General features: G+C 40.8%; 1 protein-coding gene across 1 annotated transcript in view; it reads left to right on the top strand.

The window, feature by feature from the left end:
• Positions 1-17,975, top strand: part of MYO19 (myosin XIX) — an 833,713-nt gene that overhangs the window by 718,036 nt on the left and 97,702 nt on the right. The window contains exon 19 of the mRNA XM_044285692.1: positions 690-787. Within this exon, the coding sequence (XP_044141627.1) occupies positions 690-787 (98 nt within the window). The remainder of the gene's footprint in view (positions 1-689; positions 788-17,975) is intronic.

Below are 17,975 nucleotides of genomic sequence, written 5' to 3'. Positions count from 1 at the left end.
TGCATCCCTGAAAGTTGTGGAGCATGAACTGCGCATGCGCAGCCACCCTCCAGTCATCTCCATGGGCCACCAAAAATAGCCGAACGCTCGGCTATTTCCGTCAGCGCCATAGAAATGAATGGGAGCAGCAGAGATGAGTGATGGCATTAGAGATCACTTTTCCCCATACAGTAGAGAGATTGTGGCGAGCACATGATTGTCAGGAAGGAATCTTCCTTCCAGACAATCTTCTGCTAAATCTATCATGATAAAGGGACCTAAACAAACATGTACCGTCAATACTGATTATGGCTGCAAACCTGCTGATGCTATTGTTCTGGATCAACGAGTCAGCCCCTTCCCTACAGGAATAGTCAGAGAAGGTAAGAGACCTATATCAATTTGAAGAACTATCAATTTGGTAGCTTGGTAACCATGAAATATTCTTAAAAATCTGGGCACATTGGTGGTTAATGTCTTGTCCTTCCTTTCCACCCGGCCTTCTTCAATGATTCAAGCAACATTGGTAGATATACTGTATACTTGTCTGGTCAATCCTTCTCTTAAATTTAATCCTTGACTTTTTCTATGTAATTTGACGTGTCCTAGCCATATTTGCACTATTTGTTTGTTGGTGACTTAATTTTGTGAAAATAAAAATTGTTTAAAAAAAAAAGTACTGACTTTTTCCAATTTTCTTTCATCTGTAGGATTTCCTTCCAAAGTTTTGTGAAGCGCTATGAGTTGATTACACCCTATATTTATGGTATAAAAAGACTGAGAAAAGACTTGGCACATGTAAGACAAGGTAATTTCCTAAGTGCCATATCATTCATATAGACCAGTGATGGTTAACCTTGGCACTCCAGCTGTGGTAAAACTACAACTCCCAAGATGCCCCCCTTGCTTGGCTGCTCTCAGAACTCTATAGAAATAAATGGAGCATGCTGAAAGTCGTAGTTTCACCACAGCTGGAGTGCCAAGGTTAGCCATCACTGATGTAGACATTTGAGACTTTTTATATGCACCTAACCATTTGAAATACTGCATGGACTAGACACTGGAAAGGTGGTGGAGAGATATCTTTGATATAGATGAGGACAACTGGTTCCCCTTTAATTCATTCTAATAGTCAAGAGTTGCACATTAAATGTATCTATAGAATATATTATATTCAATCTAGATTATTTGTGATGGATACAGTGGATATAAAAAGTCTACACACCACTGTTAAAATGTCAGGTTTCCGTGATGTAAAAAAATGAGACAAAGATAAATCATTTCAGAACTTTTTCCACCTTTAATGTGATCTATAAACTGTACCACTCAATTGAAAAACAAACTGAAATATTTTAGGTGTAGGGAAGAAAAATAAATAAATAATGTGGTTATAACTGGGGATTTAGCTGTGTTCAGAATTAAGCAATCACATTCAAAATCATGTTAAATAGGAGTCGGCATACACTTGCCATCATATAAAGTGCCTCTGATTAACCCTAAATAAAGTTCAGCTGCTCTAGTTGGTCTTTCCTGAAATTTTCTTAGTCGCATCCCACAGCAAAAGCCATGGTCCACAGAGAGCTTCCAAAGCATCAGAGGGATCTCATTGTTAAAAGGTATCAGTCAGGAGTAGGCTTGTTGCGGGTATCGAAATTTCAATACCCAATCGATACTTTTGTCCAGGTATCGTATCCATTTTTTCGATACTGGGCTGCGCTGCTGCGCGCTCATGTTCCCTCAGCAGCACAGGGAGAATGAAGCAGTCCCTCCCCCCCCTGCGCTGCTGCTGCCGCTGCCACCAATGAGCGGAGATGTGGCGGGTGCACTGCGCCAATGATGGGACTTTTCCTACACAGAGCGGTGCCCAGCGATGTCCCAGCACCTTTTCTTGCGAAGAAAAACATCCAAGCTCGGCTACATTTTGCAAAAACACATCTGAAGTCTTCCAAAAGCATGTGGGAAAAGGTGTTATGGTCTGATGAAACCAAGGTTGAACTTATTGGCCATATGTCCAAAATATATGTTTGGCGCAAAAACAACACTGCACATCACCAAAAGAACACCATACCCACAGTGAAGCATGGTGGTGGCAGCATCATGCTTTGGGGCAGTTTTTCTTCAGCTGGAACTGGGGCCTTAGTTAAGCTAGAGGGAATTATGAACAGTTCCAAATACCAGTCAATGTTGGCACAAAACCTTCAGGCTTCTGCTAGAAAGCTGAACATGAAGAGTAACTTCATCTTTCAGCATGACAACGACCCAAAGCATACATCCAAAATCAACAAAGGAATGGCTTCACCAGAAGAAGATTAAAGTTTTGGAATGGCCCAGCCAGAGCCCAGACCTGAATCTGTTTGAAAATCTGTGGGGTGATCTGAAGAGGGCTGTGCACAGGAGATGCCCTCGCAATCTGACAGATTTGGAGTGTTTTTGCAAAGAAGAGTGGGCAAATCTTGCCAAGTCAAAATGTGTCATGCTTGATAGACTCATACCCAAAAAGACTGAGTGCTGTAATAAAATCAAAAGGTGCTTCAACAAAGTATTAGTTTAAGGGTGTGCACACTTTTTCTTCCCTCTACCTAAAAGATTTCAGTTTGTTTTTCAATTGAATTGTACAGTTAATAGGTCACATTAAAGGTGGAAAAAGTTCTGAAATGATTTAGCTTTGTCTCATTTTTTTTTACATCACAGAAACCTGACATTTTAACAGGGGTGTGTAGACTTTTTATATCCACTGTATGTCCACACTACAGATTTTGGAAATATGCCTACAAAATTCTATGCAGAATCTGTACTTTTTTGTGTGTTTTTGACTCTTTTTTTTTTTCTAACCAGTGTGTGTTTACTACATTAAAAATCTGCATTTTCAGCTCATAAATCGCACGGACACATACGGAGCAGTTTTTTCACAGTTCCCATTCATTCAGCGTGAGTTTGGGCCCAAGATAGGACATGCTGCTTCTTTTTTTCAACTGGAAAGTGCTGCTTCCTGTGTGAACTGGCCCTTAGATGACGTATGGCACGATATAACATGTTTTGGGATTGTAGTATCTTGCAGAGTTACTGGTGCAAAACTCTTGATTTTAGAATGTCTAATTTGAGCGCTCTAAGAACATGCACCTTAAGATTTGTCTTTTTGGTCTGGAGGATGACTTTCGTATTAGTGTGGTCCTATGAATTTTGTATAAATTGTTAGTTATATTACGCCAAAACTGAAAACACTTTCAAGCCTAACAGATCAACATGGCTTTTTTGACGTTAAATAAGTTGTCTATATGAGGAGACGGCGCACGCAGTATGCACGTGCCATCTCTCTTCCTGTCCGCTGCTACTGTCTATGGCATGCTGTAGAGAGAAGGGAGACGGCATGTGCACACTGCACACAGCTGATTTGCAGGGGTTTCGGGTTTTGGACCCCCGCCGTTCGCATATTGATGACCTATCCTGAGGATAGGTCATCAATAGTAAAAGCCCCGACAACCCCTTTAACTACCTCCCGACCGCCTAACGCACGGATGCGTCCGGGAGGCGGTCGATTCATTCCTCCTGGACGCATCCGTGCATCATCTTGCGAGACACGAGATTTCGGTGTGAGCCGGCCCGCGCATGCGCATCGCAGGCCGGCAAAAGTTGAAGAACCATTTTGTCACCAGCCTGCCAGCCAATGATCGTGGCTGGCAGGCTGGCGATTTTTAAAATCTCAAATCAGAAGCCATCTAACACATTATATTTGTAAATATAATGTGTTAAATGGCTTCCCTGCTCCTCTGCTGGTCCTTTTGGTCGGTTGGTCTCAGCAGAGGAGCAGGCATCACAGTGAGTAGCACCAAACACCACACACAGCCCCAGATCACCCCCCTGCACCCCAATTAACCCCTTGATCACCCCTTCTTGCCCCTGTCAATCACTAGTGAAATGGAAAAAAGTGATCAGTGTAAACTGTCACTTTTTTTTTTCACTGGTATTGACTGTTAGGTTTTAGGGATAGTTTAGGCCCCTTGGTTAGGTAGTTTAGCGATCGTTTAGCGCCCAGCCCACCGCACAGCAGTCACTTATTTGCTGATTATCGTATCGCTGATTTTATAGTATCTGTAAGTGATCAAAACTGATCAGCGAATACCTTAGGGTGCATACTTTGTGAAATTGGGTCATTTGTGGGGGTTTTCTACTGTCTGGGCATTGTAGAACCTAAGGAAACATGACAGGTGCTCAGAAAGTCAGAGCTGCTTCAAAAAGCGGAAATTCACATTTTTGTACCATAGTTTGTAAATCCTATAACTTTTACCCAAACCATTTTTTATTTTTTTTTACCCAAACATTTTTTTTTTATCAAAGACATGTAGAACAATCAATTTAGCAAAAAATGTATATATGGATGTCGTTTTTTCTGAAAAATTTTACAACTGAAAGTGAAAAATGACATTTTTTTGCAAAAATTTAGTTACATTTCGATTAATAGCAAAAAATGTAAAAATGTCAGCAGCAATGAAATACTACCAAATGAAAGCCCTATTAGTGAGAAGAAAAGGAGGTAAAATTCAGTTGGGTGGTAAGTTGCATGACCGAGCAATAAACGGTGAAAGTAGTGTAGTGCAGAAGTGTAAAAAGTGGTCTGGTCATTAAGGGTGTTTCAGCTAGGGGGGCTGAAGTGGTTAATAAGGTACTCCCATTTTACAAACTGATTTATAAGTTCTGTGTTTGCCCAGACAAATTTGATAAGCCCTTCGGCTAATCCTTAGTCACATTGAACTCTTAAAGGGTTTGTCTCACTACAGCAAGTGGAATTTATCATGTAGACAAGTTAATAGTCCCTGGATGCCCAGGAGGCTGGTTTTAAAGTCAGTATAAAACTGAGTCTGCTTATATAGCACCTACCAGTAGCCATTTGGCTCCAGGAGAAGTTTATAGTGGGCTCAGCATGAATGTTGGTACTTGCATCCCTGGATCCGATGAAAGCTGTAATGGCACCGGACGGGGTTAAAAGCAGAGTGTGCTTGGCGTGCATGCTGTACCTGCGCTCCCTGGACTTTGTGTGGCTGTCATGGCCCATAAAAGGTAGGAACTAGTGTTAGGGACCACTCATTAAGGCGACCTTGACATGGTGAGTGGCTTATTACGCTTTGAGCCATTAGGCTCCAGGAGAAGTATATAGTGGGCTCAGCATGCATGTTGGTACTTGCATCCCTGGATCCGATGAAAGCTGTAATGGCACCGGACGGGGTTAAAAGCAGAGTGTGCTTGGCGTGCATTCTGTACCTGCGCTCCCTGGACTTTGTGTGGCTGTCATGGCCCATAAAAGGTAGGAACTAGTGTTAGGGACCACTCATGAAGGCGACCTTGACGTGGTGAGTGGCTTATTACGCTTTGGCCAAAATGTACACCAATGCCTCATTCAACATCCAGCATAAAGGCAGGGCAGAGTGCTGGTTTGCAGAGTGCGATTGCATTTGTGTTTTTGCGTTTGTATCTGTATTTCACCATAGCAATGTGCACCTGCGCATACAAGGCACTTGTTAATGTATTGTGATTGTCAATATTGCTTCCTTTGCTGGCTTGATTAATTTTTCCATCACATTATGCATTGCTCGTTTCCATGGTTACAACCACCCTGCAATCCAGCAGTGATGGTTGTGTTTGCACACCATAGGAAAAAGTGTACACACTCCCATAATCCCAACCACCAGAGAGGCCATTGCTCTTTCCTATAGTGTGCAAGCATTGTAACGGAACGCCTAGCACCCCGACCGGGTACCTCCGTCGATAGATGCTCCTAGTGCTTTCCGAGGACTCCAAGCACTCCACTTGACACCGTACGCCCTACAGACCCCACGAACCGCCGCAGCTTGGTTGGGGTCTCACCGTCCTCAACCCACGCTGGACCTACGACAAGGCTCCAGGCTCCAGTGGGTGAACCTCTCCTCCAGCCAGAGAGCAGGAACAGCTCTTACAAGAGCTAGTAGTTATGCCAGGGGAGTATAGCAAATCTTCAGCATATAGCAATCCCCCAGTTGATCAGTTATCCAAACACCAGTCTCAACATGATGAAGGATAAAACAGGAACACTTTATTGAGGGCTACCCGCCCGTATTTATACAGGTCTCCATCTGGTGGACACGCCCCCAGGGGACCAGAATGGAGACTGCGACACACCGACCAGATACAGCACATCCCCACAATGCATCATGGTTTCCTCCTCTCTGCCCCAGAGACAACCGAGGGATAATCCAATTATCTCTCAGGACAAAGGGGAGATCGCCAATACACATGCGGGGACAACAGGACAGAAATCACCAGTTAAACACACAATGTCACACCCTCCCAGCAACCACAGACATTTAACATATTCCCAGATAGCTCAAGTCTGAGTGCATATCATTAGGTGAATGGCACTCATACCACACGAATACAATTAAACTAGCCATCTGGGTGCCCTCACATAATAAAATACAGTTCCAAAGACAGATTTTAAGCTGTGCGGCCGGCCTGTGTTCTTTAAAGTTAGTATGGGCCATAATCCTGAGGCAAGAGGCTAGCAACCAGCCCCCTCCAAAACACTGTGGCGAGGTTGGTTTCGTCACAAGCATGACCACCGTTGCTGGATTGCAGGACAGTCGTAACGATGGAATCAAGCAGTATATAATGAAATAAAAGAAAAAAATTAACCATGCCAGCAAAAGAGACAATTTAGGCTACTTTCACACCCGCGTTTTGGCTTTCCGTTTGTGAGATCCGTTCAGGGCTCTCACAAGCTGTCCAAAACAGTTTTGCCCTAATGCATTCTGAATGAAAAAGGATCCGCTCAGAATGCATCAGTTTGCCTTTGATCAGTCTCCATTCCGCTCTGCCGGTGCACACCAAAACGCTGCCTGCAACGTTTTGCTGTCCGCTTGATGAAACTGAGCCAAACGTATCCGTTCTGGCAAATAATGTAAGTCAATGGGGACGTTCTCTGACACAATCTGGCACAATAGAAAACAGCTCCGTCTTCCATTGACTTTCAATGGCGTTCATGACAGATCCGTCTTGGCTATGTTAAAGATAATACAAACAGATCTGTTCATGACAGATGCGGTTGTATTATTGTACTAATGCGTTTTTGCAGATCCATGACTGATCCGCCCAAAACGCGAGTGTGAAAGTAGCCTTAGACGCAATACATTAGCAAGTGCCCGGTATTAACTTTGTCTACATGATAAATGCCTTTTGCTGAAGTGAGACAAACCCTTTGTCTTCTCTGGAAATTCCTCCTCCTTCCTGACAGCCGTGCTATTTTTTTTATTTCCCTTTCTTCCTACTTTTTTTCATTCTCCCCTGCATCTTATATCTGGGTTTTAGGGAAACTTGTTATATTTGTGTTTACTAGCAATGAGAAAATGTAAATGAAACTCAATGCAAAGATACTTTGTGTTAAAATTGATATTGTACGTACTTTAAAGGCAAACTACATCTTTACTGAAAGCACAGAAGGTGGAAATGCAGAGCACAGACGTTGCAAGCCAAAGGCACAGGGCACTCTGAGAAGTGATTCTGCACCAGTCTACATATGATATAGCATTAAAATAATGGTGATCAATGCATGCAACTGTGGATTTTGCTTTACATGCCCCTATGTAAACCATCAATGCAAGAAAGGAAATAAAAGTGGACCGCAAAAATTCCTAACCACATGGACACGGAAAGTCGTTACCCTCTCCTACAGCAACACATACCAAAATAAACTCAAAATACTTCCCCAGCAACATCCAATACCACTGTGCAGTATATAATACCTCCTAGTAGTGGCAAATTAACGCCACCATGAAAAGCAAAATGCCTCCCCAGCAGTACCAAATATCACAGTGCAGCACAACATATCTCCCCAAACAGTGCCAAATAAAACCCCCCATTAAATAAATAAAAATTCAGCATTACTGACAGCTCTTAGATGTAAATGTTTATGAAAAACTGACCCCATAGACATATAAACAGAATAACCAATCAGATAACATAATAAGGTATTAGAAACAAGGCATTTGAACAAATTAGAACATGTATTAGTTACACAAGTCAACCAACAAAAAGGGGTATTCCGGCCTAAATGTGCTACCCTGGCCTGCAGTGTCCACAGAGCACATCTGGAACTTCATTGGTTGGCACTTTCAAAGGGAGCAATGGATCTTGATCATTTGCATGCCCAGGTGCATTCAGTATGGATAAACATTCTTTAGACAACTACTAATAACCTAATTGATTGCATGCTAACGAGTGTAAATACATATACTCCACACTGAATAAATCAAGATGTTTTGGATATTTTGTTTCCATTGTTTTGTCATTTTACATTTTCTACATGTCATTAAGGCCCTGTTCACAAGTCAGTTATTTCCATCAGTTTTTGTGACCAAAACTAGAAGTGGAGGGTACACAGATATAAGGTGTAATGAATCTGCAACTGTTCTGTGTTTTTGACCCACACCTGAATTTGACTCAACATAACTGATCAAATTACTGACATGTGAACAAGGCCTAACATGTCTATTGATATTGGTGTTGCAATTTCAATGCTGAGGAGTTTATATATTCTCAATTAAGGTTTATTTATTTTTTTGGTGTGAAAAAGCTGTTCCAATGTTGTTTTTTCTACTTCGAATGTAGAACAGTCACCATGCAGCATGACTGCCATGTTTTTGGTCAGTACAATTACGGCAATACCAAATATGTAAAGTTTTGTTGCTTTTTTCTTTCCTACTTTTACAAACCAGATTCCAAAAAAGTTGGTACACTAAACAAATTGTGAATAAAAACTAAATGTAATGATGTGGAGATTGCAAATGTCAATATTTTATTTGCAATGTATCATTTTAAAGGAAAAATACGTTGATTCAAATTTTCACAGTTTCAACAAATCCCCAAAAAGTTGGGACAAGTAGCAATAAGAGGCTGGAAAAAGTAAATTTGAGCATAACGAAGAGCTGGAAGACCAATTAACACTAATTAGGTCAATTGGCAACATGATTGGGTATAAAAAGAGCTTCTCAGAGTGGCAGTGTCTTTTAGAAGCCAAGATGGGTAGAGGATCACCAATTCCCACAATGTTGCGCAGAAAGATAGTGGAGCAATATCAGAAAGGTGTTACCCAGAGAAAAATTGCAAAGACTTTGCATCTATCATCATCAACTGTGTATAACATCATCCGAAGATTCAGAGAATCTGGAACAATCTCTGTGCGTAAGGGTCAAGGCCATCACACTGGATGCCTGTGATCTCCGGGCCCTTAAACTACACTGCACAACAAACAGGAATGCTACTGTAAAGGAAATCGCAGAATGGGCTCAGGAATACTTCCAGAAACCATTGTCAGTGAACACAATCCACCGTGCCATCCGCCGTTGCCAGCTGAAACTCTACAGTGCAAAGAAGAAGCCATTTCTAAGCAAGATCCACAAGCTCAGGCGTTTTCACTGGGCCAGGGATCATTTAAAATGGAGTGTGGCAAAATGGATGACTGTTCTGTGGTCAGACGAGTCACGATTCAAAGTTCTTTTTGGAAATCTGGGACGCCATGTCATCCGGACCAAAGAGGACAAGGACAACCCAAGTTGTTAACGCTCAGTTCAGAAGTCTGCATCTCTGATGGTATAGGGTTGCATGTGTGCGTGTGGCATGGGCAGCTTGCATGTCTGGAAAGGCACCATCGATGCAGAAAAATATATTCAGGTTCTAGAACAACATATGCTCCCATCCAGACGTCATCTCTTTCAGGGAGGACCCTGCATTTTTCAAAAAGATAATGCCAGACCACATTCTGCATCAATCACAACATCATGGCTGCGTAGGAGAAGGATCCGGGTACTGAAATGGCCAGTCTGCAGTCCAGATCTTTCACCTATAGAGAACATTTGGCGCATCATAAAGAGGAAGGTGCAACAGAGAAGGCCCAAGACGATTGAACAGTTAGAGGCCTGTATTAGACAAGAATGGGAGAGCATTCCTATTTCTAAACTTTAGAAACTGGTCTCCTCGGTCCCCAGACGTCTGTTGAGTGTTGTAAGAAGAAGGGGAGATGCCACACAGTGGTGAAAATGACCTTGTCCCAACTTTTTGGGGATTTGTTGACACCATGAAATTCTGATTCAACATATTTTTCCCTTAAAATGGTACATTTTCTCAGTTTAAACTTTTGTTCCGTGATTTATGTTCTATTCTGAATAAAATATTAGAAGTTGGCACCTCCACATCATTGCATTCAGTTTTTATTCACGATTTGTATAGTGTCCCAACTTTTTGGGAATCCGGTTTGTACACAATAATAGCATGTCTCATGCAAAAATAATAGGTTTTCATATTGCTGGAATTCAAAATCCATAAATTAATAATCTTTATTAATCTTTCCACCAATGTAGCTTTATTAATATTTCCATCAATATAGTATTCAGTATATTGGGCAGACTAGATCGGCCAAATGGTTCTCATCTACCGACACATTCTATGTTTCTATGCTTGTGGCTTTTTTTTATTTTTTTTTATGCAGGTCGAGACATAGTTTTCAATAGTACCTTTCTGGGGTACATGAGATTTATTTTGATTAACATTTCTTATTTTTGGGAGAAGTGAATAGGTTGTTTGTATTTTTACAGTGCTCAAACAACGTTATATTTATTATACCATTTGCGGCAAACAAAGTATTGTGTGTTTTTACAATTTTTACAAAATAAAACCACTTTTTATTGACTTTAAGAAAAAATAAACTTTAGACAGGACTCCAGATGGCAACCAAAATGGTCGCCAATGCGACATAGAATTGCAAAATGGCGACAAGACTTTGTTGTCTTGTCGCCATTTGCGCCTAGACCCTCCGCTGCTCTACCGCTTTAAGAAGAACGGGATTTCATACAGCAGACAGACTGCAATCCAATAACAGAGCTCCGCACAGTACAGAGCTCTGTTATTAGTGAGCAGGCTGCTGATTGGTCATAGTATAATCCGTGGGCTGCCCTGCCATTGGCTGCTCCTCTGACACCACCCCCATTCTACCACGCTGAACACAGTAGCAGCTTGCTCTTCAGTCATGAAAACAGGGAGCCTGCTTCATGCCGACTGATCCACAGAACAGGTTAGCTTGAGAAGTTTTTCAGCGCATACTTAACATTCTCTAAACAGTTTACAGTCACCCCTGCGCTGCCGCTGCTAAAAGCTACTCCTTATGTCTTTACGACCCTGATAATACTCAGGGGGCCACTGCTGGTGCTCCGTGTGAGCTCCCTGCCTGGGCTCACAAAAATTATCATAATAAGGGAAGAAAAGGGTTAATATGAGCCCAGCGCTGGTCAAGACACAAAAAATCCAGTAAACCATATATCTTTCAATAGTCAGTGCTTAGTAGTAGGAGATAACCTCCCCTCCTACTAAGCACAGACTTTTGAAAGAGATATATGGTTTACTGGCTATTTAGTGTCTTGACCAGCGCCGGGGCTCCTATTAACCCTTTACATACTTTAGCAAGTGGCGAGATGACTGATGATCACCTCACCACTTGCTAATGGCTGCCGCTGCCCAGTATCCCCCCGCCTACCTAACTCTCACCTAAGGGGTTAATAGTGGCGGCACTGAAGCCCTGGCTGCCATGTTCAGCTCCCTGCTACTGTGTGCACAAAGCACAGGGCAGCAGGCACAGTGTGAGGTCCTATTCACCCTGATAGAGATCTATTGGGGCGAATAGGACAAGGGATGAAAATATCCCAGGTTCTAGCCCATAAGGGAGGGGGGAAATAGTTATTAAATAAAAAGTAAAAAAATAAACACCTAAATAGTAAGTTTAAATCACCCCCTTGCCCAATTTTACATATAAAATATATAAACAATAAAAAAAATTACATATTGCCACGCCCAAAAAAGTGCAAACTTATAAAATATTTAAAAGTATCTCCTATGCGGTGAACACCGTAACAGAAAAAAAAAATTAAAAACGTGCAATTTGCCATTTTTTTGTCACCTTGTCCCGACAAAAATTAGGTTAGGACTGTTCTATTATGGTCCAGACGTTCCATAAAATCTGGAATGCACACGACTTTTTTGGGTGTTTTTTTTTTCCACGTGGTATCAAGTATCACAATACTTTTTTATGGTATAGAGTCTAAATTTTGGTACCGTGACAACCCTATGTAAGACCTGTGTGTTTTTTTGTTTTCGTTTTATTATACCGTAATTATATGTATTTTAAATTTGGTGACTAAAAATGTAAATTTGCTGACTACATTTTTCAGGTTAGGAGCCAATGGCTCCCTGATATTTTTTTTTAGTCTAGTCTGAAGCCCTGATAGTAGAGAGAATCTATCAACCTGGTTTTAGACCATTATCTACTGTAATACATGAGTAATACTGCAGGTATAGAGAGTCCAGATAACTTTTTTTTTTTTTTTTTTTTGCTTTCCTACTGTCTCCCTTCCCCCATCCCTTCAGCACTCAGCTTAAAGAGGACCTTTCACCACTCCTGACATGTCTGTTTTAATAGCTTTATGTATTCCCGGTGCAATAACAATTCTGGAACATCTATTCTTATGACTCTATGATGTGCCATTCCTTTATTACTTCTACCCAAAGTTCTGAATGAATTGCTATTAGCCTTCAGTAAGGGTACAGAGGGGAAGTCTGCATAAACTCACTCTATCCAATCAGTGCTGCCATTTTCAGACTATGCAGGTGCATCCCCCCAACTTTCTAGGGGTACCTCAGGGTCTCGTCAAATGTGACATGTGCCGGAAGACCATTCCAGCAAAATCTGCCCTCCAAGAACAATATTGCACTCCTTTCCTTCTAAGCCCTGCCATGTGCCCATGAAGAGATTTACGACCACATATGGGTTTTTTCTGTAAACTGCAGAAGCAGGGTAATAAATATTGAGGTTTATTTTGCTGTAGTTTCTAAAATATGGTAATTTTTGGGTGGTTTCTGTTATGTAAGCTCCTTAACCACTTCACATCCGGGCCATTTACCCCCTTCCTAACAGAGCCTAATTTTGCAAATCTGACGTGTCACTTTATGTAATAATAACTTTGGAATGCTTTTACTTATCCAAGCCATTCTGAGATTGTTTTCTCGTGACAGATTGTACTTCAAGACAGTGGTAAATTTGAGTCGATATATTTCACCTTTATTTATAAAATATTCCCAAATTCACCAAAAAGTTAGAAAAATGAGCAGTTTAAAAAATGTCAATGTCTCTGCTTTTAAAACAGATAGTGATAGCTCATGCAATATATATTACTTAACATACCCTATATGTCTACTTTATGTTGGCATAATTTTGTAAATGTCATTTTATTTTTTTAGGACGTTAAAAGGCTTAGAATTGTAGAAACTACACACCTGAATTTACTCAAAACTTATTTTACAAACTTTGTTAACCCTCTAGGTGTTCCACAAGCGATAAAGGAAAATGGAGATGACATTTTCAAATGTAACTTTTTTTGCTGATTTTCCTTTTTAATAATTTTTTTTCTTTAACAAATCGAGTGATAAGATAGATTTCTATCTAGATAGGATCAACTTTTCAACTATCACTGAGATCCAAAAGAAAGCATTAGAATTGGAGGTCTCAATTCAGGAACTTGAGGGAGCTATTAAATTAGGTTCAGCTAATTCTACTCCTGGTTCAGACGGGCTTCCATATGAATTTTATAGTAAATATGGGGACTGTATTTTTCCTAGATTATTGGAGGTCTTTGCTGAATCAATGGAGGATGGGAGGTTGCCAGATTCAATGATGGAGGCTACAGTGATACTAATTCCAAAAAAAGGCAAGGACCCTCTAGATCTAGAATCTTATAGACCAATTTCACTGCTTAATGCAGATGTAAAGCTTTTGGCGAGGGTCCTTGCTACAAGGCTCTCTGGGGTTATCTCCTCCATAGTCCATCCGGATCAGAGCGGTTTTATTAAAAATAAGGGTACACATCATAATTTACATCGGCTCTTTTCTAATATCCAGGCCCCTGGGGGGACCGCCCGCTCCATCCTGTCATTGGATGCCTCTAAGGCCTTTGACAGGGTGGAGTGGCGTTTCCTCTGGAAGGTTCTTGTTAGGATGGGCTTTGGAGAGAGGTTTATACGTACTCTTAGGTTATTGTATGGATCTCCAAGGGCTAAATTGAGTCTTAATGGAATTTTGAGTAGTAGTATCGAGTTAAACAGAGGCACCCGTCAGGGCTGCCCATTATCTCCCTTATTATTTGATATATATATCGAACCCCTTGCGATGGCCATCAGGCAGGACGATCAGGTCAAAGGATTTGGTACGCTAGGAATACAAGATCGCATCTCATTATATGCAGATGATGTTCTGTTTTTTATAGATCACACGGAAACCACTCTCCCTAGGATCATTCAAATGGTTAAATTATTTGGTGAGGTGTCTGGTCTTCTTATAAACTGGGCCAAGACCAGTCTGCTCCCAATTGACCCCCTGCCACAGAAAGAGGCTCCTGTTACACAGTTGGATATTGTTGATACTTTTCAATATTTGGGTTTGACTATATCGTCTCGGGTCGAAAACTTTGTAGAACTTAATTTGATCCCCATAATGGTAAAGATCAGAGCTAAAATAGGGATCTGGCTGAAACTTCCCCTATCTAGAGCTGATCGAGTTTCACTAGTTAAAATGGTGATACTACCACAATTTCTTTATGTGCTCAGGAATACACCTATTTGGATACAAGACAAACATTTTAAACTTATGGAGAGACTAATTAATGATTTAATATGGGGAAGAAAGCGAGTTCGAATTAAGTTGGAGTATTTGTATAAATCAGTGGAGTGCGGGGGTTTAAATCTCCCCTACTTTAAGGGGTACTTTATTGCAGCCCAGCTATTGAGATGCTATGAATCAGAGCATAGCGCACTACTGGGGAAGTTGGTAACTAGTCACGCCCACAATAACATTTTTTCCTTGTTGGAATCTGGCCTATTGAAGAGTTATGAGCAAGGCTATAGAGAGACTATAAAACTACTCCTTAGGGTGTGGGCTATAACTAGGACATGGTTGAAGGTTAAGGGGTCACTCACATTTACGCCTCTTTGGCATAATTTGCATTTACAAAGGCTGGATGAAATTGCAGCCGACACATTTTGGCAGAAGAATAAAATTTTATATATTTCACAGGTAGTTAAAGATAGAGAAATTAAACCCTATATAGAAATGACACAAAATATAAAAAATCTTTCATGGTTTAGGTATTTTCAATTGCGTTCTGTATTATCTAGTTTGGATGATAAGCGGATGTTGGATATAGATAATTTATCCTTTCTGAATGATTGGGTAGGGGGTACACTTTCTAGAATAAAAATTTCAAATATATATAAGTTATTACTTAAGGTACGGTTTAGTGACATACACTCACCAGGACAAAAAGCGTGGGAGGTGGATTGTCCGAATGTACAAATAGAAGGGTGGGAGAATATTTTTGGGAATCTATCGTCACTATCCCAGAACTTTAACCATGTCCTGATACAATTTTATATCTGCCACAGATTATATATTACTCCATTGTGGATGAATAAATGCGGGCTAAGAGACACGTCCAACTGTCCCAAATGTGACACTGTAGGAGCAGACTTTCTCCATATGATATGGACCTGTCCAGAACTTATAAACTACTGGAATGGTATCAATAACTGTATTATGTGTACACTAAAAATTCGAATTCCTTTTGAACCACAAGTATTTGTTCTCAATGATCTCTCCAAATTAAAAAATCATAAGCATCAAAAGATTCTCCTGAGTAGAGTACTGATGTTGGCTAGAGTTTTGATCAGCCGCACCTGGTTTGCCCGATCCACTCCAGACATAAACACATGGATAAATTTAATTGATAAGGTAAAGAACTACGAAATTTTTTATATAGACGGAGGGAAAATGAATACCAATGGAGTAGGATATGGGGTGGTTGGAGGTCTGGTTAGTTGAGATCAAGTTGTTTCATATATAGGGGTCCTACTTTGACGCACCACAAACTGGGAGGGAGGGAGGGGAGGGTTTTCTAAATACTATGAAAAGATGAGTGGAATATATTTATATATAATTACTCGGGTCACTAAGAATTGAGAGATTGTAAAAACTTTTTTATTGCAAATGTTTTGTAGTTTTCCCAATAAATAAATTTATAAAAAAAAAAAAAAAAAAATCGAGTGTTAACAACCAAACAAAACTCAATATTTATTACCCTGATGCTGCGGTTTACAGAAACACCCCACATATGGTCGTAAACTGATGTAAGGGCGCACGGCAGGGTGCAAAAGAAAAGGAGAGCTGTATGGTTTTTGGAAGGCAGATTTTGCTGAACTGGTTTTTAGATGCCATGTCCCATTTGAAGCCCCCCGATGCACCCTTACAGTAGAAACCCCCAAAAAGTGACCCCATTTTGGAAACTATGTATATTTTTCTGCTAACCATCTTGTGCAGGTGCTCGTTTTATGCAGGAAGTGTTGACGTTTTTATTGGTACCACTTTTGGGTACAAATAATTTTTTTGATGGGTGAAGATGACCAAAAAATTGGTTGTTTTAGCACAGTTTTTACTTATTTATTTTTACAGCATTCATCTGAGGGTTTAGGTCATGTGACATTTTCTTATAGAGAAGATCATTACGGACGTGGCAATACCTAATATGTATACTTTTTCTCATTCAAGTTTTACACAATAATAGCATTTTTGAAACACAAAAAATGTTTGTGTCTTCATAGTCTAAGACCCATAGATTTTTTTTTTTTTGCTCGATTGTCTTAGTTGGGGTCTCATTTTATGCAGGATTAGGTGACTGTTTGATTGGTACTATTTTGGGGACATACAATCTTTTTGATCGCTTGGTGTTCAATGTTATGTGATGTTAGGTGACAAAAAATGGCTTTCTTGGCACTGTTTTTATTATATATTTTTTTTTTACAGTGTTCACCTGAGGGGTTAGGTCATGTGATATTTTTATAGAGCTGGTTATTACGGATGTGGTGATACCTAATATGTATACTTTTTTATTTATTTAACTTTAGCACAATACTAGCATATTTGAAAACAAAAAAATTATGTTTTAATGTCTCCATTAAAATGGCTATATATATATATATTTTTTTTTTTTGCGATTTTCTTATGTAGGGGCTAATTTATGTAGGGCAGGATGAAGTGACTGTTTTATTGGTACCATTTTGTAGAACATACCGTATTTTTTGCCGTATAAGACGCACTTTTTCCCCCCCAAAAGTGGGGGGGAAATAGCACTGCGTCTTATACGGCGAATGCTGCTGATTTTGCTGCATTTTTAATGATACACCCGCCGCGATGCCGCGCGGCGGGTGTATCAGCTGTGAGGGAGGAGGGGCTGGGGGCCGGCATCTGCTTTTATAATGACAGCGGGGCACGTGCAGTGACTGTATTCTACTACACGGGCCCAGCTCACAGTCACTGCACGGGCCCCGCTGTCATTATAAAAGCAGATGCTGGCCCCCAGCGTGTATTGAGGGTCATTCACTACAGGGACACTTGTGGAGGGGATCTGTGGATGACACATAGCATAAGATGCTATATATGGGGGGGATCCACAGATCCCCCCCCCCATAACTGTCATACACAGTGCCACCCACAGATCCCCCATAAGTGTCACCCACAGATCCCCCATAACTGTCACCCACAGATCCCCCATAACAGTCCGTCACCCACAGGTCACCCACAGATCCCCCATAACAGTGCGTCACCCACAGGTCACCCACAGATCCCCCATAACAGTGCGTCACCCACAGATCCCCCATAACAGTGCGCCATCCATAGATCCCCATAACAGTGCCATCCACAGACCACAATTAGTTCAAAACCCACCAAAAGCACACCTTTTTGTTCAACTTTTTTTTTTTCTTCTTATTTTCCTCCTCAAAAACCTAGGTGCGTCTTATGGGCCAGTGCGTCTTATAAGGCGAAAAATACGGTACGCCTTTTTGATCACTTGGAGTTGCACTGTTTGTGATGTAAGGTGACA

This window comes from Bufo gargarizans, chromosome 3 (assembly GCF_014858855.1).
Source record: "Bufo gargarizans isolate SCDJY-AF-19 chromosome 3, ASM1485885v1, whole genome shotgun sequence".
Taxonomy (NCBI): Eukaryota; Metazoa; Chordata; class Amphibia; order Anura; family Bufonidae; genus Bufo; species Bufo gargarizans.
The sequence above is the reverse complement of the archived record's forward strand: the minus strand, read 5'-3'. Positions and strand labels throughout refer to the sequence as shown.